General features: G+C 45.9%; 2 protein-coding genes across 10 annotated transcripts in view; one reads left to right on the top strand and one right to left on the bottom strand.

Annotated features, from left to right (window-relative positions):
* Positions 1-19,680, top strand: part of SLC25A26 (solute carrier family 25 member 26) — a 189,340-nt gene extending 169,660 nt beyond the window's left edge. For 4 of the 6 annotated variants that reach the window (XR_011964752.1, XM_072598731.1, XM_072598733.1 and 1 more), the window contains one exon: positions 3,611-4,874. Coding sequence is in view for 3 of the 6 variants with exons in the window: in XM_072598731.1 (XP_072454832.1) it covers positions 3,611-3,707 (97 nt within the window). In the remaining 3 variants the exon portion in view is untranslated. Of the gene's footprint in view, positions 1-3,610; positions 4,875-17,119 lie in introns of those variants that run through there. The other 2 variants (XR_011964750.1, XR_011964751.1) reach the window with 2 other exon arrangements.
* LRIG1 (leucine rich repeats and immunoglobulin like domains 1) overlaps positions 4,744-20,409 on the bottom strand; it is a 133,142-nt gene continuing 117,476 nt past the window's right edge. For 3 of the 4 annotated variants that reach the window (XM_072598726.1, XM_072598729.1, XM_072598730.1), the window contains 8 exons: positions 16,117-16,280; positions 13,736-14,056; positions 11,395-11,676; positions 10,649-11,068; positions 9,795-9,920; positions 8,349-8,480; positions 7,065-7,349; positions 4,744-6,895 (listed from right to left, as the gene is read on the bottom strand). In XM_072598726.1, the coding sequence (XP_072454827.1) occupies positions 6,624-6,895; positions 7,065-7,349; positions 8,349-8,480; positions 9,795-9,920; positions 10,649-11,068; positions 11,395-11,676; positions 13,736-14,056; positions 16,117-16,280 (2,002 nt within the window). In that variant the 3' untranslated portion in view covers positions 4,744-6,623. The remainder of the gene's footprint in view (positions 6,896-7,064; positions 7,350-8,348; positions 8,481-9,794; positions 9,921-10,648; positions 11,069-11,394; positions 11,677-13,735; positions 14,057-16,116; positions 16,281-20,409) is intronic. The other variant, XM_072598727.1, reaches the window with a different exon arrangement.

Genomic DNA, 20,409 nt, shown 5'->3' with positions numbered 1-20,409 from the left:
AGGGGGCTGGCCTTCGGGTCTGGGTCTGGTGAGCAGGAAGTGCTCCCTTCATGTCCCGTGTACAGACTCTCACAGTCAGAGCCAAGAAGAGAGGAGTCCTGACAGCATCCTTTTCTGCTTAGTTTTGCTCCAGAAATGGAAGCTCTTGGTCTCTTCCTCACCCACCGGATACAAGGACGACAAATGACTTGGCTAGAATCAGCAGCAGAAACATACCATAAAAATAGGAAAATAGTAAAGTTAAAACAGATGTTAAGGAAGGAAATCATGGTTGGGAAAGAGCACCTTAGAGCCCGCTGTCGTGTGGTAGTGGCATTGGGGAGGCCTTCAGCACACAGCTTAGCCCCAGACTTACTATTAGAACTTGGGCCTCAGTGTCCTTGTCTGTAAAATTAGGGGAGGTGGCCTCAAGCCTTTTCTGTCATTGGTGAACTGATTTGCTAAGCTATGTTTCCAATTATAATTCAGTTAGTCCAAGCCAGATAATGTTTCAGGCTGCTCTGGGAGAGGGATCTTCAAGGTCGCCTCCTGTGAAGTCCTTGGTGACTCCTCTAACTAATCTTCAGTTTTGGAATATATTCATAAAGGGCAGCAGCATGGTACATCCTTCTCTAAAGTGGAATGACCCTCAGCACTCCAGCTGGATGAGCATTTCTGCCTGTTCTCAGGAGTGGGCAGAGATTTCCATCCACCTTTCACCGAAAGCCAAGAATGGAAGAAATGATGCTTGGCACACTCATGTAGGGCCTAGTGGAATGAGTCTTGGATTTGGAGTCAGAGAGCCTGCATGAAAACCCCAAGGCTGCTGTCACTAACTGTGGCCCTGGACATGTCAACTTAGCCTCTGTGGGCCTCGGTTACCTCATGAGTAAAATGAGAGTTTGGGGTCCTTCTAGCCCCAGATGCATGGCCCATTATTTAAGTCTGTTAAACGTTTTACAAACCTGAAAGTGTCAGGGACATGGGAGCTGCTCATCCTCACCAAGATGGCTAAAACATCCTCAGACTTTATTTTGTCCTTAGAAGCAAGGATTTCATGGTTGTATTCTTATTGAGAGGCAGTGCGGCGAAGCAGGCTGGGCATCTCTTCCTGTTTCCTGTCAGGATGATGTTAGACCGTTCAGGGAACATCTCTGAGGCTTGTCTCCGTGTCCTCATCTCTAAGGTGCAGATGATGGAAATGGTGATTGCCTGCTTCACCTGGCTGTGAGAGTCAAATGAGATAATGAATTGAAAGTGCTTCGGGGACTTGAAGTAAATATTTTTCAGGGGCCAAATTGTTAGATCACTGTTGAGCTGTCTCATAAGCTGTTCTTTGATGACTCGAAAGGGAGGTGCCTCATCACGGTGCACACGTGTGAACATACATGCACGCTGTGCAGTGTTTCAGCCTTTCACATACCTGGCACTGTCCTAGGCACTATGGGGGGCCCCAGGAGACACAGAAGACAAGCTTCATATACTGGACTAGCTTGTAATCTAATGGAAAAGTGAAGAGTCCAAGTCCAGCACTGGACCAGACGGATTCTGAACATTCAGAGAGAAGGTCGAAGGATTTCCAGACATGAGGACCAACTTCTTGTGCCTCTTCCTCCTGCGTCAGCCATGAGATGTTTCAGAGGGGGCCAATAGAGGAGTGAGACAGCGAGCAGGAGATACCAACTGTTAAGGTGGGAGGTGTCTCAGAGGGAAGGCCCTATCAGCGTGATACCTCCCTGCAGATGGATGCAGGGGAAGCCACAGGCCTGCCCCTGGCAGTTCCACAGTGCCGCAGCATCACAAGTTTTGGCCTCCTTGGAGAGTTGGGTTGGGACATGCCTTGGACAAATTATCCCAACTTTAAAGCTATAATTATGATAATAGACCCAATTGTCATCTAGTGAAGCCTTAAAATGTTTCCATCTGTCAGCCTGCTTGTGGTGCCCCAAGCAGCAGCAAACCCAAATGAGGGCACTTGGAGGTTGGCCCAGAGGAGTGTCAGAGGTTGCCAGCCTCCCCACGGACCCACCCGCAGGCCACAGGAGAGGTGGGGGAGAACTGGAGCCTGGCAGTCCCTTTTGGAAACCAGCAGCCTAAGCAGCTCATTTCAGAGCTGGGAACCTTCCATTGGAGCCCAGGCAAGTGAGCAACGCCTGCTGCCACAATGCAGCTTCACCTGACATCCTGGGATTGGGCACTGCTGCTCTGCCACCATTTTCAGGGACAGCTCAGGCGACATTCCTTCTTCCTTCCTGATAGCATCTGACCCTGGGGATGATCCATTCCTTGAAACTCACCCTTTGTGGCTTGCCACTCTCTTGGTTCTCCTACCATTCTTTAGGCATCTTCAAGAACCATAGAAATCTTCCCCATAGGGTCATTCTGCTTACGAGGTTCTACCTTTTCCCCTCTTGTTTCTATACTCATTACCAAGTATTTCTGTTTGCCCCCTGAGGCCTAAAATAATCTGGTGGATCACCCAGAATGATACATATTTTTAAGCAAAGGCACTATGTCCCAGAAGAATGTAGATGGGAATGGGAGGGCAGGTGTTAGGGGGGCCCTATGGTGACCTGGAGGAGTTGGTGTCCTGGGGGCAGGTGCCTCCTAGGGCAAAACCTGGAGGTGCTGAGGAAGGGGGACTGGCCCAGAGCCCTCGGGCCATTTTCTTCAAAGGAAAGTAAAATGTTCCTGTTTAAATGGTTCTTTAGCAATTGATTCTTAGCAATTCCCTCATATCTGAGGGTTTACATGGGATCAAATGTATACCACCGAACACTGTCTTACAGTTATTTTTAGTGATGATGGTGACTTTGTAGACCCTTCTGGAGTCACTGCCTGGCCCACGTGCATCTGTTAATTAGCTAAAGAAGAAAGCTGACTTGCAGAACAGGGTTGGGCCATTCTTCTGGTGGGAGCAGAACACAGACATTTTTAAGTCTGAGTAAGTGATAGGAAAGAATATGAACAGTTTGACTAAAGACCCAGTTCTTAGGTGGGGTTGGAGGTTGGGGACTCAAAGAAAATCATCTCACTTTGTCCCCAAGGCAGTGGCAAAGCAGTCAGAAAAAAAGATGTCAGCGTCCCCCATCCTGACTGTATCAGGGGCCAGTCTTACCTAGCTGATCTAGCCTTGGTCCTTGGCCTGGAAGTGGCCTCTGAGCTGGCTTTGGGCCTGATGTGGGGATGCCATCGGGTGCTCGGCTGATAGGACTGATCTGAAAATGGGCTGCAGTAAGGAATTGGATCTGAAAATGGGCTGCAGTAAGGAATTGGCACGGCCAGCCCTCCACGCAGCAAGGTGCCTGAGTCAGCAGTTTGTGTGAACCATGTTCATCAGCAACAAACAGCTGGGCTCAGACTCCACCAGACCAGCTCATGATGCAGCTGAAGGTAATTCCCAGTGCATCCACCAGACCCAGCTCATGATGCAGCTGAAGGTAATTCCCAGTGCAGCCCCAACCCTGGGGATGGAGGGAGGCTTTTGCCTCAACCTCACTGCTTACAGGCAGTGGGGCTTGGAGGTGAAGGAAGCGTGGTGGGTGATGTGCTTGAGAGCTGAGTGTTATTGTCGATGGCACAGAAATCAAACTTACTCTGTGTCCTTCCTCCCCCCTCCCCCGTTTTTCAGATTGTTTGCAGGTGTCTTCCCTCGAATGGCAGCCATCAGCTTGGGAGGTTTCATCTTTCTTGGTGCTTACGACCAGACACGCAGTTTGTTCTTTTAACTTGGCAAAGCAAGCCCATGAATCATATCCAAAGGCCGACTGATGGACACTTGTTGCAAGTAAGAAGACTAGGTATCCATCATGTCCCCACGCCCCCTACACTTCCCCTCCTTTTGGGAGGGGGGAGCAGTAGCTGAACCCATGTTGCAACCCAGTGCTTTATATGGTCTGCAAATCCAGTTTTGATAAAATTCCATTCAAAGTGTTCTCTCTATGGAGTAGGCTGAGCGGAGTGAAATCATAGAAATCTCTTCGCCAAGAAGAGAAGTTAATTGTGTCACCAAAAGCTCTTTGAAGGGGATTCTCAGCCCCATCCTCCACCCCCACTGCTAATGAACAAAATCCTGACCCACAAGATCGTTCATCTGATCTTTCATTTCCTGCCACCTGAGAGTCTCCGGACACAGACTCAGTTGGAAATGCTGAAGCAGGAAAGATCATTTGTTTGGGGTTTGATTCATATTGTGAAAGTTTATAGCTTTGTTTAGAACCACAGGTGCAGAACAGGCCTTCTTGCTTAGCAATCAGGCCTATGGTTTTAATGACCTGCAGATTTTGCTTATAAACACACAGTTGCTTCCTTCAACTACAAATTGAGCATCAGTCAGCTTTTGGGATATGGGCCCAGCTTTGATTTTTAGGGGTAGAAAAAAACTCTGCTCAACTGGGGTTCAGGGGTTGTTGGATCAGTCTAGGGATCTGGGCCTGCTCGCCACTTTTCAAATCATTGAAGACTTTTTAAGAGTAAAGACTAGAATTATGAAATCAGACAAATCTCATGGTACTGTAGAGCAAGAGCGTTAGAATGGAGAGGAAAATCTCACCTGGGTCAGTCATGAAAACAAGAGTTCTAGGTTTCTAGGTGGGAAAGACTCCTATGTTAGGTCTGGAACTTCTCATTCCTAATTTGGTGGCTAAATTGTCTCAGAATAAGATTTCTGTTCCCTCACATTGCTTTCTCTATGAAGAGAAAAGTCCTCATCATCTGCCCCACCACCACTCCCCTTGAAGAAAAGTTCGAGTCAACCCAGGAAAATTAATATTTATAAATGAACCTTTATTAAGACACTTCAATGCCATTTGTTAGACATGTCAATATTTTACATGTTTTTTCAATGCACAACATTGTACCAAATTTTCTATAAATAAATAACTTTGTACACAAAAGCCATACTTCCTCTTTCACATTGCCTCTCAGAAGCAGCAAATTCACATATTTTGTGGAAGTAACAAGAGACAGTTAACTGTCCCAAAATAAGAAATAAAACATTCTCAATGTGACACGTGCTGACATTTTGCAGCTGTGATCAGGCATTCAAAAGCACAATGCAAAGTGTTACACCCAGAACACGGATGCCCTGCTTTCACCTACATTTATTCCAGGGTCCTCAATTGTTAGTGGAGTTTTGATGAATCAATGTGTTACTTGTTGGCACTCGCAATAGAGGGAGCCACCTGTCTCCAAAGTGCAAAGAAAACCTAGAAGCCAGTAGACAGGTAGCTGGCAAAGTTATGGCCCGCACACTGGCCCGGTGTTGGTCCAGCTGAGGCCATGTAGACACATGGGGGTGCACTCACTAGTAAGCAACGGAGTCCTTTTGCTACGACCCTTAAGGAGAAACAAATTCTCCTTCCTTCCTGTCTCCCCTCCCTCTCAAATGTTTTTCACCAGGGCCAATATTTTTGCAGTCTTACATCGCTATTGTTCAGTTGTGTCTGACTCTTCATGACCCTGCTGGGGGCCTTCTTGCCAGACATACTGGAGTGGTTTTTCACTTCCTTCTCCAGCTCATTTTACAGATGAGGAAACTAAGGCAAACAGGGTGAAGTGACTTGCCCAGGGTCACACAGCTAGCAAGTGTCTGAGGCTGGATTTGAACTCAGGAAGCTGAGTCATCCTGATTCCAGACCCGGCACTCTATCCACTGCACTGCCTAGCTGCCCAATCTTATATTAGCAAAACTAAAATTAAAATAGTGAAAAATCATCCACAGGTACCAACACCAACCAAAGCAGCTTTTATATAAATAAAAATAGATTCATATCAAAATCATAAGATACTGATCTTTTCCACCCCATTTGTTTGCTTTACAGTGAACGCCCACTTGCTCAAAGATCTACTTGCCAGAGACAGATCTGGGCACTTCAGATCACAGTGAAAGGCAGGGGCAGTTTGCTGATGGGCTCAGGAATTTAGTGTATTGTAAACTATTGGCCCTAGTGATTGCCTTCTTTACTTTATACCCTGTGCCTTGTTTATCCATCCACGTATAAGGTGGTTTTTCAGATAGGCTGGCGCATTTAGAAACAGACATAAAATGGCTCCCCCTCCCCCCAAATGCCATTTCTGAACAAAATGAATTCACCCTTGTGCAGTGAATCACAGGGCCGCTACTGCGCGCACACCTCCCCCAGCTCGTTTTCTCAAGTGGTGTCCTTTCCATTTGACCCTGATGTGTGATACAAGGTAAGGGAGATTGGTGCGTAACAATCCAATCAGTACTTTGAAACAAATGTGGTTTTCATTGATGCAAGTTTCATTCATGCATTAAGGCACCAGGATTATTTTTCCCCCAAAAAATGTTAACAGCAACCTGGTATGGAAAACAGTATTGCCCAAACTGTAAGATTTCACTCCTTTAACCATCATGCACTAAAGATTAAAATAGCCTCTGTAAAAGATATATTTATATATATAATATATATATATGAAAACTCTTATGTACAGTTGTATCAAATGCTTTGTCGTCTTTTGTCCATGGGTGTGCTTCAGACGCAAGTCCATTTCCAAGCTCCTGATGCTCCTGACGCTCCCAACAGAAGTTTTCAATTCTGTACAATTTCAGGGATGCGTGGCTCAGGCCTCTCTTTCCTGTGCAAGACTGATGAGGGTGCATGAGCAGAGGTAGCCAGAACCTAGATATTTGGTACAAAAAGTAATGGCACATTTCTCTGTACGTGGAAGCTTCCTCGCAGTGCTGCAGGCTCATGACTGGAGTCACGGGGCTTGGGCAAGTGGCCATTGGGAAAAGAAGGCTTGGCCTGGACCTCATTGCCAGTAAGTTCTGGGAAGCTGGAGGAGGCACTGGAAGGTCCCGTGAGTGCCACCCCTCTCATCCCCAAAGACAAAGGGTGCAAGACAACAGACTCAGACTCAGAAGATTTTCCTAAATCGTTTAAAGAGCCTCCTACAGAGGAAAAAAAAAAAAGATAGCACATCATATGTTGTGTTCCCATCCCAGCTATGAGAGCACCCCCTAACACCTGCAAACCATCGTGATTTCCAGGGGATGGAATAGGATCAATCCCCTTCTTCAAGGAGACCAGTGGATATGAGAGAAAAAGCGAAATGCCTACCGTCATGGTCAAGAGATGATTTCTGGACACCAGATACTGGCATTCTATCATGATTACTGGGGTAGAGAGAGTTCCCACTGCCCTCTGGGTGTGAGCCAGCAGGAACACCATTGCTCTGGGGCGAGACTGCCTGGTGCAGCAGGGGATGTTCCTGTTCACTCTTACTGGACTCCTGGCTTCCCCGTGGACTTGGTTGTGTGTGATGCAGAGGATAGGAGTCTTTGTCCTTGGAATAACTGGTGCCATTATCACTGAAGTCATTGCATACAACTGGCGTGCCATATTCTAAGGAGAAGAGAGAAAAATGTCAAATTGCCACAGAGGGAAAATAGTTACTTTTTTTAACATCCTTGTTAAGAAACTGTTTGGCACTGCCTTGAAATTTAGCCCATAAATGCAACCTAAAAGGGTGGGGAACAAAGCCATTGGAGTCCACAGAGATAAAGAAAGAGAGTAGCTTGTTTCTGAACCCACCATGGCCATCCTGGGCTAGGTAAGGATTCAATGTGCAGTAACTGCAAATTTCTCGTCCACATTAGGGAAGTTTGGGTGCAGAAAGCATAATGAAAAGCATGGCAAAAAAAAACCCTGAATTTGGACCCTTGTCACTTACATAAGAGATCAGAACATAGACCAAATGGGAGTAAAGGCAACTCCTGGATGAGACAACTCCCTCTACTAAATGCAAGAGTCTTGGAGAATTGTTTGGGGTACCAAGAGGTTGAGGGATTTGCCCTGGATCCTAGAGCCAGTAAGTCAGATTCAAGTTTTCTTTTTTCAAGGCTGGCCAGCTATCCCCTACATTACCCTGCTTTTCCTAGAAACTACATTCATGTCATTCAGGGGTACTGCTCTAGAATCAGATGGCCACAAAAGTAGAAGGCACCAAGTGTACTACTTTCGAAAAAGAGAAGCAAAGAATTTGCAATTTCATTAATCTAAAGAACTCCCCTCCAGCAATGTCAGTGACTACAGCCCATGTATATTTTAGGGAGGACTGACAGGGTTAAATGCCCAGCAGTATGTGTGTCCAAGGCAGGACAGTATAATATAATCAATACCCATCAAGAGCCTACTGTGCACCAGGCACCGTGGCTAAGCGCTGGAGATACAAAAAGAAGCAAAGGAAAGACCTGCCATCAAGGAAGGAGCTTACAATCTGACCAGCAAGATATTCCACCATCCTGCTGTTGCCTCTCACCTGATAAATTCTCATGAAAGAGAAATGGTCACCATAGGGTTTCATCTAATTTATATTTCTCAGTTAGAAATATTATCTTCTACCTGTTTTATCTGGACTAAATACTCCATCAGCCACTTTCCATACTTCTTTATTGTGTCCCATGCATAGTTTTGGCTGCCTGTAAGCAGGTCCATCAACGTCTGGACTCAGTCCTGCATCTCTTTGACAAACACCTGTAATACGAGAAGCAGTCGCATCAATGGCCCGATCCTTTACAGGCCTCATCAAAAGCTATTTGAGGAGTTTAATGGGGCATCCAAAGAGGTACGATCATGGCAAATGCAGAATGAAAAAATAAGAAAGATTGCAGAGCGGGCAATTTGAGGGTAAAGTAAACATGGAAAATTAAGTAAGAAAACCCTTTGTTACTGCTTTTACTAAGCCCAGAAGGTCACAAAAAACAAGTGTTCAAGTTTGGGTGGCTTTTGAAAATGAACGGAAGAAAATGGAAAGGGGAACTCTGGGTATAGACTATTAGACATTAACTAGTTCCCTTTTTTTAATCTTTGTTAAAGTGATGTTTCTCTGTGTGGGGGAAGGCATTTCAAAGTGCAGGAGTGGAGATGATGAGAAAAGGCTATGAATACATCCACATTAAGGACACATCTCAGCGACTAGAATTGTGGGAATAAAGACCAGACAGAATCAGATCTGAGTTCTGAATTCAACTGGCTGCGTCACTTTGGGAAAATCACTTTATTTCTGACCCCTCTCTCACAGCTTCTCCTAACTCTCCATTCTGCACTTGGAGAAGTCTTATTTTCAGATGCTGCCATCCTAAGTACACCAGTACAGGCCAGCATCTGACTGAAATGCTGGTCTAGAAATTCCACATCATGCCTTGGCAAACATGAAATGGTTTCAGCCAAAGAGGCCTATCGGCTCTTCCAAGAAAATACTGTCTCTTACATCTGTGCCTTTGTATATACTGTCCCCCATGCCTGGAGTGCCCTCCTTCCCCATCTCCATTTCTTGGAGCCCCTAGATAGATACATTCAAGTATGACCTTCTGTGAAATGCCATTCCTAACTCTAACTTAGTATCTCCCACTTCAAAATTCTTATATGGTATGTATAGCCTGCCATGCCTGTTATTGTATTCTATACCTGCCCCCTTGATAGCAGCAGTTGTCTCACTTTTGATTTGTATCCCCTATGTCTGGTATACAGTAGGCAGTTAATAAGTGCTTGTTATATGTGTGGAAGTCCAACTACCAAGCCAGTCAGAGAGCCCAGCCCAGCTAGACACTAATACTAAGAAGATTCCCTTGAGATCAAAGGTGCTGACCAAACTGCCTATGTCTTGGCTCTCTCAAGGTCAAGTTCTAAGGCAGAAGTCATTGCTGATGCTACTTGAAAATTACTGATACAATATGGTGTGTCACCTAAATATGAGGTCTCCTTTCCTGTAAGAGAGCTCAGGTAGCCACAGCACCCCTGAAGAACCACACAGCCCAGGAAGACAGGGTGAGAGACAGGAAGCCATACCATTATTCTCTATGTGTCCATTGGCCTGATGGCTCCCCTCCGTCCTGACCACTGCTTCTTGTCTGTCTGAGAGCGTCCCCTGAGAAGACAGGTAACTCGGGACGTCAGGGGGTACAATGGTTTCATCTGGAAGAAGAACAGAAAATGACAAACTAGAAATCCTAATTACTACTGTAAACAGCTCCTGTCGTTGATTCAGGCTTTACTGTCTGAAAAGATGGTTAACAAAGAGGAAGGGACACAAAAGGACTGGAGGCCAACCAAACAGAGGACCCAGAGTGTATGTACTAATGTTAAGCACTGATTGCAAGAGGCCACCTGTGCTTGCTCAGTCTTCAAACGATATTAACAAGCTTGAGTTATCTCATTTCCCAACTTATGGCGGAGGCTACAATACCATCACGGCAGCACAGGGTGGGATTTAAGGCAGCCACTTGGTTGAAAAGGAGCTCTTACTGTAAAAAGTCACACAGTCAAAGAAAATCCAGGTTTTTCAAAAACTACAGACTTAAACCTATTGAGAGGATACAAGACTTGTCTTGGGAGTTTGAAGACGTGGCTTGACTATAAGCGTTGTCACCCACTATCCAGCATTAAACACCGTGCCCAACACACAGTAGGTACTTAACAGATATATGTTGATATTCTGGCCTTGAGTACAAGTCATTCAACCTTTCTAAGGCTCAGATTCTTACATGTGCAAAATGGAAATAACACACTTACAACCTAAAAACCACGCTATATGAAAAGCCGTCTATGGACCCTCTAGCCCTCTGCAGCCAGCCTTATTACAGCAAGTTAGTTCAGCCTTAGGATGACACCAGGAAACATTCTGGACCACCAAGGAAACTGACCTGTGTTGGTTACGCTATATTCCTCACTCTTCTTCCTGGTTTGGTAGATGATGCAGACCCAGACAAGTGAAGTCAGCACGATGCTGCATACCACTGCAATGGTGAAAATGCCTACGGTGGTTCCATCTTTCCTGCAGCCTGGTGTAGGTAAGACGCTCACCTGGCTGTGTGCTCGTTCTGTCCCCAAGGGATTGGACATCTCACATGTGTACCTGTCAGCATCTTCCAGCACCACGCTCTGGATAATCAGCAGCTGGTTTCCAGGAGTGAAGTGGTGGCGGTCAGTGATGTTTACAGGCTGCTTACCCTTCAGCCAAGTGATACGGGGTGAGGGGCTGCCACGTGCTTTGCACTGAAGAGCCACAGTTTCTCCAACAGCTGCCACACGGTCTTCTAAGGGAATCACTAAGGATGGAGTTTCTACAACAGAGATTTTACAAATTAGCTAGACCCTGGTCAGCTAAGGCACTTAAAGTCATAACTAATTCATTCAGCCTAATTCATGGATATTAACATTTATAGGACCATAGGGCTAGAGCTGCAGGACATCCCAGAGGCCAATAAATGTAGCCCCTTCATTTTACAGAATAGGAGATATGCACAGTGGCTGACTCGTAAAGGTGGTGAGCATCTGAAGGGATGTGAATCCAGGCCCTCTGACCAGTCAGTGCTCTTTACACATGGTACCATCCTATTCTGCCTGTCTCCCCCCACACCCCCATACACACACATATACAAAGCCTTGCCTAAGACTGTGAGGGTGGCATTGGCTGACACAGAGCCAGCTGAATTCTGGGCCGTGCAACTATAAACTCCCATGTCATCGATCTTCACATCAGTGATGAAAAACACAACATCGTCTGGCATGACGAGCATGCGACGCTCCCGGGCAGCGGGGAAGTCGGTGCCACCATCCTTCTGCCAGGCGATCTGGGGGTTGGGGTGTCCGCTGGCAGCACATTCCAGGCGTGCGGTAGTGCCCGTCCGGATTGCAATGTCATGAGGCATTTTAGTGAAGGAAGGCAGCACTGCAAAACAGACACATGTTTCAGTCATGCCAGAAATGTTACCAAAGCTCCAGAAAAATCCTTTTAGAACAAAATTTACGTCACATTGTTCACATTTAAAAAAAAAAAGGTCCTATGATGCTTCGATGCTTCCTTCCTATGTCATCTGAGCTAATCTGCCTAATCTTGAAGATATTCCCGCAATGTGATCACCTAGCTGCTGCTTCACCTTTCCCTGCTGTGGACCAAGGTCTGACTGTCCAGCAGCCAATGCTGCCTGGGCTCCCACTCTGTGGAGAAACCACCCTCACAGTGGCATGTTCCCTCTCCACCCTCATTCCTTCAGACTTGCCCCCAAATCAGCTTCAGATCACTTCTTGGCTCAGCATCCCTCTAGGACTATTCAATGCTACAGTCCCTGGCATAGGGAAGGGGGCAAAGAAACAAACACTTATTGAGTGCTTACTGTATATGCAAGGTACAGGGCAAAGAGCTTTACAGATATTTTCTCATTTATTTGATCCTCACCAAAGCCCAAGGGAGTATCTGCTATTACACATCCCTGTTTTACAGATGGGGAGAAATAGGAAGGCAGAGGTCAAATGATTTGAAATTGGAAGATCTCAAAGGTACCCCATCTGTGCCACTAATTATGTGTCAACAGGTGGGTCACAACCTCTTTCACCTCAGTTTCCTCATCTGTAAAATGAGGGTTCAACTAGATTAGAGGCATCAAACACAGGGGCAGTTTATGCTAGAGAGTAACTGGGAAATATTTAACAAAAATAAATAAAAAATACAAGAAAACATAGATCATCACATTACATTTTGAAACTGTCTCTACTTCTCTCCCCTTACCAGGTTATCAGTATGTTTAATAAAGTGTGCTCCCTAAAGCCTTTCGCAGTACTGCGTAAGTGGCCTGACCAGGAAGCCATATCATACCACGAAATCATGGGCTTGCTGTCCCACAACCCACCCACAGGGCAAAGAAATAAAATATTTTAAAATTTATTTCAACTCTCATATAACCCTGCTTCGCATACTGAGCATGTAAAGGATACTTCTTCTGCAACTACAAGACAGCCTTTACCCAAACTAATTAAATTCATCTTCCGTTCATCCTTGTGTCCTGGCCCGTCCAGATCTTTCTGAATCCTATCAACCAAGGTGTCACCTACATCCCCACCACTGTTCTCTGAACGTTCACCCAGGTCGTTGATAAAAATGCCCCAATCCCAGATTGGTGGGGAGGGTGAGCACCGCATGCAAGACCCTCCCAAGTGGAAGCCAAACCATCAGACCCTGACTCCTCCCTGGGTCTGTCTGACTCTTGAGTTTCAGTTCATTCAGTAGACATTTATGAAACACTTACTATGTGCCAGGCACTACACCCAACCAACTAATGCCATGTCTCTTTCCTCACAAGACTACCATGAGAGGCTTTATCAAATGCCTGAGTTACTGAGCTCGTGTGGCAGATGCTGGTCCTATCTCTGGATCAGGGTTCCAATGACAAGGGAAGTTATTGCACAAGACTTTGGAGGTAACCAAGCCCTCCTGTTATATACACAAATGCTTAGCATCTCAAGTATGAGAGAGATGGGAAAAGGAAGATAGAAGATGCTTCTGCTTAAGGGGAAGGCCATCTCCAAGAGGGATTAAGGCAAAGCACATTCCTACAAATAATGAAGATTCCCTCATGTAATCAACTTGTGATACACGAACTTGTTATTTTTCATCACAACTAGGTGGCTCCCATGATGGCATGAATGTTTTCCATGAAGGAATACTTCAGTGCTCAGTAAGATCATAGGATCACAGATTTAGACCTAGAAGAGATGGCGAGAGGTCATCTAGTCTCATCCCATTTTACAGATAAGGTCATGGAGAGCCAGACAAGTTGTGTAACCAGTCCTAACACACATGGTAAGAAGTGGCAGAAACAAGATTTGAACCCAGGTCCTCTGATCCCAAAGCCAACCTTCCTGGGCTGCCACGTGCCTGATCCTCCCCCTTCCCTGAGGCCCCAAGAGGTGGGGCGAGTGTGAAGGCAGAGGCAGAAGCCCTCTCTCCTCACCATTCACTGTGAGCCGGGCCTTGTGAGAATAGGTGGAGCCAAAGTGGTTAGTGATCACACACTGGTACCGTCCCTCATGGTGGAAGGTGACCTGGCGCAGATGCAGGATGGTGGTGTACTCCATGACCTCCCCTCCCTGTGCCCGTACATGGGCAAAATTCTCAATGTCAGCGTTAGGAAGGACCTCATTGTCTTTCTTCCAGGCAAAAGTCATCGGTGAGCTGCTGCTGCTTGCGGCTGAGCATGTGAAGCGGATGTCCTTGCCTGCCACCGCCATGGTTGTCTCCGGCTGAGTGATGATCTGGGGCTTCGGGAAATCATCTGCCAAGAGACAGCATGGTCTGTGGTCACTCAGGGTCACCAGTGATCACCATGTAAATAAACAAGGACAATAAATGAGCCAAATGACATACACCTGGGCAGACTGCCCAACCCTCCGAGTCCTTCCCCAAAACTCCTGACAGGCAGCCATCCATCCAGTTTTTGCTTAAAGGGAAACTGCCTCCCCCATCCTGAATCATCCTCCTCTCCTACTTCTGCATAGTTCTAATTATTAAAAAGTTTTATTCCACATCAGGCTTCAATATTCCCTTCTGGTCTAGCCCTAGAGGGAAGCAGTGAGTAGGGTATAATGGAAAGGGTTCAGGACTGAGGTTCCCAAGTCCTGAATTTCCATCTTGGCTTTGTCTCCAATGACCTTTTCAACCTTGAGCAAATTACCTTCCCTCTATAAAACTCAGTATCTTTCATTTGTCCAATGAGAGGAAGGGCCCATAATGTCCTTTTCTGGGAATAAATTTATCATTCCATGACGCTACATCTCAATTCCCTCTGAAGTTAGAGATCATGTTTCTTCAAATGATAATCAAAGGACACAGAGTCCAAGTCCTTCACCATCCCACTAGCCGTCCTCTCTTTATTAAAAATGTAGGGCCCATAATAGAACATGTTACACCTGGGGGCATCTTACCAGAACAGTGGGGCTATCACAAACTAATCCTGAACTCTAGAAGACTCAGAATGTCACAGAATGTGACAACATTGGGGGGACAGGGGGGCCGTGAGGCCTCACCTCTTCCCATTATATTTGAGGAAACTAAACTCTGCGGGACTGTGGGGTCCCTATCCTACATTCTGGCTGTAGATGCCTCTACACCCTTACATTCTCCTAAGCACATATTGTACAGATGTGGACAAATCCAATGTAATTTGATCAAGGAGAGGACCACCAAGGAAGACTTCATGGAAGAAGAGGCACCTGAAGCCTTAAGAGAAGATAAGGTGGATGGGAAGTAGAACTGAGACTACAACCCAACTCTTGGATTCCAATCCAGAGCGCCATCCACTGCACCACACTACTTCCTCCACCTAATTTCAGACTAGTCAATGATACTAAGTGAATTCTATTGAGAAAGTAATAATAAGCACGACCAATTTTCACCAGTTTACTTTCTATAGAGCACAACCTCTGTAGCAAAGGCCAGCACCTGAGGTGAGTCCCCTCTGGGGGTTGCCATGGTGACTGTGGAGACCAGGCGAACAAATCTGGGTGTGTGTGCGTGTGTGTGTGTGTGTGCATGTCTGTGTCTATGTGTGGGTGTGTGTGCGTCTGTCTATTTGTGGGCGTGGGTGTGTCTGTGTGTGTCTGGGGGGGGGGGTGTCTGTGTGTGTGTGTCTGTGTCTGTGTCTGTCCGTGGGTGTGGGTGTGTCTGTGTCTACGTGTGTGCATGTCTGTCTGTGTCCGTGTGTGTGTGTTCAGCTGTTCAGGATTCTCTACGCTCATCTGCAACCATACTTGTCTAGAGCCATCCCAGGACAAAAGGAGAGCAAAAGCTACGTTCCAAAAACCAGAACAAACCAGGAAAAAAAAATGTAAAGCCACCAATGCACATTTCAGTCCACCAAAGGTCAATCTGTAAGACTGTCCCAGGCAATAACAAGGGCTTGAGAATATAGAAATATGATGTTTACGAATTTCTATCTATTTAAAGATGCATTCTCCTGAGACTTCATCTTCCTGTATTTAACCTTTGGTCCATAGGGGTTAAAAGAAGCATCCCCTAAGACCTTTGGGACCCCACACAGCAGTTTCCACAGGGGCCAAGTCCTCATATCCAAGCGCATTAATAAGTTCCTAAGTGACTTCCCATAACTGCTGGTGAATCACACCCCCTTAAAGACCATGTAATAAGGGCACCATCAATCCTGTATGTGGTTTCAGTGGGAAATAGAGCACATCCAGCAACAAATTTCTAACCATGGCCCGGGGTTTGCTAAAATCCCACAAATCACTCCAGGAATGAATGACAAGTGCTCCCTGGCATCTCAGACCTTAAGCCTGACCTCAGAAGTTGAACAACAAGCCACCAAGATGGTCTTACCACATACAAAACTCTCTGGTGGCACAGAGTAAATGCTCTGGCCCTTCAGGGACTCTGGGTGGGCACAGGTGGCCACAACCATGGTTTGGAGGCCTCTCCCCGTTAACCACTGTGGCACCCACTTCAGGTGACAGTCACACAAGAAACTATCGCTGTTGATGTGGCTGAAAGAAAAAAAAATGCATCATGGTTAGGTGACAACCCTGGGGAAGGGATTTTCAACACATATAACCATTTCAGATGCATCTATCAATACCCTGCCCCCAAATCCTTCCAAAAGATCATTAACATAGCAGGTGGGGGATTTTCAGAGAATAACAAACTAAACTCTAACCAAAAGACCTCCACCCTGTGGCCCATCTCAGGGGCTTGGCATGGAATCGCTGATCTGCCATTTGCTAACTTGAGACCTCAGGCAAGAAACTTTCCCTTCCCTGTGCCTCAGCTATCTGATAGGTAAAATGACCGGGCAAAACTAAGTGATCCCTGGAGTGCCTTCCAGACCTCTATCAGTAATCCTTGGATGACAATTATAAAATGAATAAGATATATATGTGACTACATTTTCAAAGGATGCTTGGAACTGCTATGGGTGCTATATGTAAAGTAGAGAAAAGATGACCTGGAGAAAATTCAAGAGGAGAATCAATCTCAAACTCAGCTAACAAAGGAGGAAACAAGTTCTATGAGGGTCTATTTCTTTCTCTCTCTCTCTCTCTCTCTCTCTTAGTTTCTGTGTCTTCCTCCAGCGCTTATTTTCTGTTTGGCAAAGACAAATGTTTTAATATTTCAAAATGGAACCCCGGCCAGCATGCTCCCTCTCCCTGTTTGGGTATTTCCTTGTATACCCGCCCGCATTATTTTGGAGGTCCGTGGGATTCAGCTGGGTTCTTTGTAAACAGCACCCAGCAGTTGCTACTGCACTGGGAGCATGAGAATGCAAAGCCTTGGTTTCGTATGGATCCAATCAAAACAGTGACTGTTTTCTTTTTCCATTTCTCAGCAACCGAGAAGGAGATTTTTCACCAGAAATCAGAATGGCCATCTGAACAGACATTCCTTCACACAGAGTCACTTGACAAGAAGTCAGATCAAGGGCCCCGGTGAATCGGCTTGCTGCAGGCCCTCAAAAACCCTCCACGCTGGCTCATGGACAGTGGAAAGCTTCCAGTGAGGACAGAGAAGGGCCCTTGGAAGCCCTCCACGCTGGCTCATGGGCAGTGAGAAGCCACCAGTGAGGACAGAGAAGGGCCCTTGGAAGCCCTCCACGCTGGCTCATGGGCAGTGAGAAGCCACCAGTGAGGACAGAGAAGGGCCCTCGGAAGCCCTCCATGCTGGCTCATGGGCAGTGAGAAGCCACCAGTGAGGACAGAGAAGGGCCCTCGGAAGCCCTCCACGCTGGCTCGTGGACAATGGAAAGCTACTAGTGAGGACACCAGAGGAAGGCCAGAGTGGCCTTTCAGAGGGTTCTGAAAGTACAAGTAGGCTTTCTGACTACAGCCCCAGTTCACCTTCCTTCTCACCTTCACCTTTTCATTTCAGGAGAAAATAAGTCATGAATAACTGAGATCGACAGTTAACTCAAGGTCCTCATATTCAGCAATGTTTTTGTATTCTCACTCTGGCCCCCTTTAAAACAAAACAAACCAGCAAGCCCTGGTGGGAGATCTACTGTCATACTGGGCAGCAAAGAGCCCAGACACATTCCCCAGACTAGAGACTTAAAAAGGGATAAGTCATTTCCATTTGGTTGAGCTCTCTTCCCACTTCACTCCCTTGCTGTCGTAGTTTAAATACCTTCACTTACTTAAAAAAAAAGTTGGTTCATTTGATGTCTGAGTTCAAAACTTACTTAAAATGTAATCTTAAAAACAAATGTTAAAAATTGTTTTGACATGTGACTGGGGGCAAAATAAAATTGTTAAAAAAATAAGAATGATCTTCAGGCTCATGTAGGCCAGTAGTACTGGCCTAGAAAACCACCCATTAATTATTATCTATGTTGTACTGTATTTTTCTTTATTTTGTTAAGCATTTTCCAGCTACATGTTAATCTGGTTCGAGGGGCACAGGAGAGCCTTGCAGACTTGATACCTCTGATGTAGCCTCAAGAATGGGTCAAGGTTTCTTTTTCAAACCCAAGGAGATATTACAAAGGCTAACCAAAACTCTTGTAGGACTTTGCCCTAGATTGTATTATGATTGGCTAGTGCTAAGCATAATGGATCAGAACTTTTAAAAAGTTCTTGGACTGTTCTGAGGGGTCATCTGCCTGGCTTTCCTTGACCAGACTTATACAGCCAATGGTGTAACTCAGTTCCCCAAGAAGCATCTTCATGGATTCAAGCAGAGAGCTGGCAATTGACCAGCCCCACATCCTCCACACTATAAGGGGTATGTATAGCTTAACTGCCTTTCCCAAGTAGTCAAGAAGGAGATCCCAGGCGGAGCAAAAATAAATCATGCCACCATCCTGAAGAGTCTTCAGCTACGCATCTGGGGAGAGAACTATTTTTAATTCTATGACTTACAGGAATAGGCTGCTCAGTCTGGGAAAGTAAATATTAATTCTAACAAGAAGGAGTAGGAAAAGAGGCAAAATGCAGCTCTTGCCACCTGTACAATGTTGCCTTGGTTCATCAGTAGGTGACTTCTCTACTTCCCCATGCTGATCCCTCCCCTTCTCTGCCTCTGGAAGAAATGATGATCTGGAAAGAGGCTACTCATGGTGGGCAATAAGGACCCTTGGATAAGAGATGCTCTGATACAACAAGAGGAAACTGGACCCAAAAGGAAGGCACTGGTCACCAAGATGGAAACGTCCGTTACCTAGGGAGGAAAGGTAAGTTGGCAGAGCCTGTCAGGTGGAAACCAAAAAACCAGTGGGAAGAAGTAGGAAGCTGTTGTCCCAAGAGGCAGCCATGTCCTAACAAGGCTGGCTTCCCAAAGCTAGACCTGATTCTTTCCATCCTATCATTTAAAATGAAAAGGCAGCCCAGCCAACCATTCTCCCAGCTAAGAAGCACTGCCTTGAAATGTCTGCCCTCCAGCTATTCCAATACTGCATTGGCTAGAATCATACATTTTCCTGATTCCAACTTGAAGTGTGTTTCCAATCATCGCTTGTGGAAATTTACCCAGAGGATGACTAAGCGGGCAGCACAACCTGCCTGCAACTAGGAAGAGGGGAGGGAAGGGGAGAGGGAATGAACGAGTAGAATTTGTGGCTAAATCCCCACCAGAAGGCTGGTTTCAGGCCAGAGTCAGCACTAAGCTGGGGAAATGCAGGGTCTGATTGGAATCCCAGACAAGAGCCATAGGACTAGGGTCCAGAATCAGGTCAAAACATGACCAATGGTCCCCACTGCTGGAGAGACCAAACTGAGAAGAGTATGAAAGTGAAAATGCACCTTCAAACCACAAAAACTTGGGATCACAGAACTAAAGTAGAAGGGGCCCTCAGGTGCTATCTGGTACAATCCCCTTGCATTTTATAAATATGAGAACTGAGGCCCACAGGGATTAGAGAGTCCTCGAGTCCTCTCACTCCAAATCTAGTTCTCTGCTATGTTGACATTATCTCCCTTTGAGGGAGGGAGGGAGGGAGGGAGGGAGGGAGGGAGGGAGGGAGGGAGGAAGGAAGGAAGGAAGGAAGGAAGGAAGGAAGGAAGGAAGGAAGGAAGGAAGGAAGGAAAGAAGGAAGACTCTTTCAGTAATCAGGCTGACTAGCTAGGGGATCAAGTTTCCCTCACCAGTACAGACTACAAAGTTCCAATAACAAGTGAAGGAATCCAATGCTCTGGTGCATTTAAAAGAACTAACAGGCAAAAGGCTAATTAATTCTTTACTCAGACTACATCAGCAAGGACCAGGTTCACTCCATTCATCACTGAATAAAATTGGTTTTGCTATATCTAGCATCATGGCATTTGAAAGGTCCTGGATACAAAATTAATTCACTCAAAGAGTGGCCACTGGCTGAGTCTGTTTTAAACAGTGTGACTCCCACTGATGATACGCTGATGAAATCAAAGGGCTTTCACATTATCCAAAAAAAAGCCGAAGGAGAAATAAGAGACAGGAGCACGTACAAGAGAAGCAGGCTCTGCCCATAGATGGGATGGCAGCCCCACCCTGGGCCCTGCTTTAGAAAGAGAAAAACAAAACTAGGTTCTTGGGATCTTCACCGTGTATGGCAGCAAGCTTATTCAATCCATGAAGACAAATACAAGATGGATTACTTCATTTACTGGATGATTCCAAATGGGACACATTTAAATCAACTACTCGACT

The sequence above is a fragment of the Notamacropus eugenii genome, chromosome 3, assembly GCF_028372415.1.
Source record: "Notamacropus eugenii isolate mMacEug1 chromosome 3, mMacEug1.pri_v2, whole genome shotgun sequence".
Lineage (NCBI taxonomy): Eukaryota > Metazoa > Chordata > Mammalia > Diprotodontia > Macropodidae > Notamacropus > Notamacropus eugenii.
Note: the sequence above shows the minus strand (reverse complement) of the source record. Positions and strands in the feature narration are given on the sequence as shown.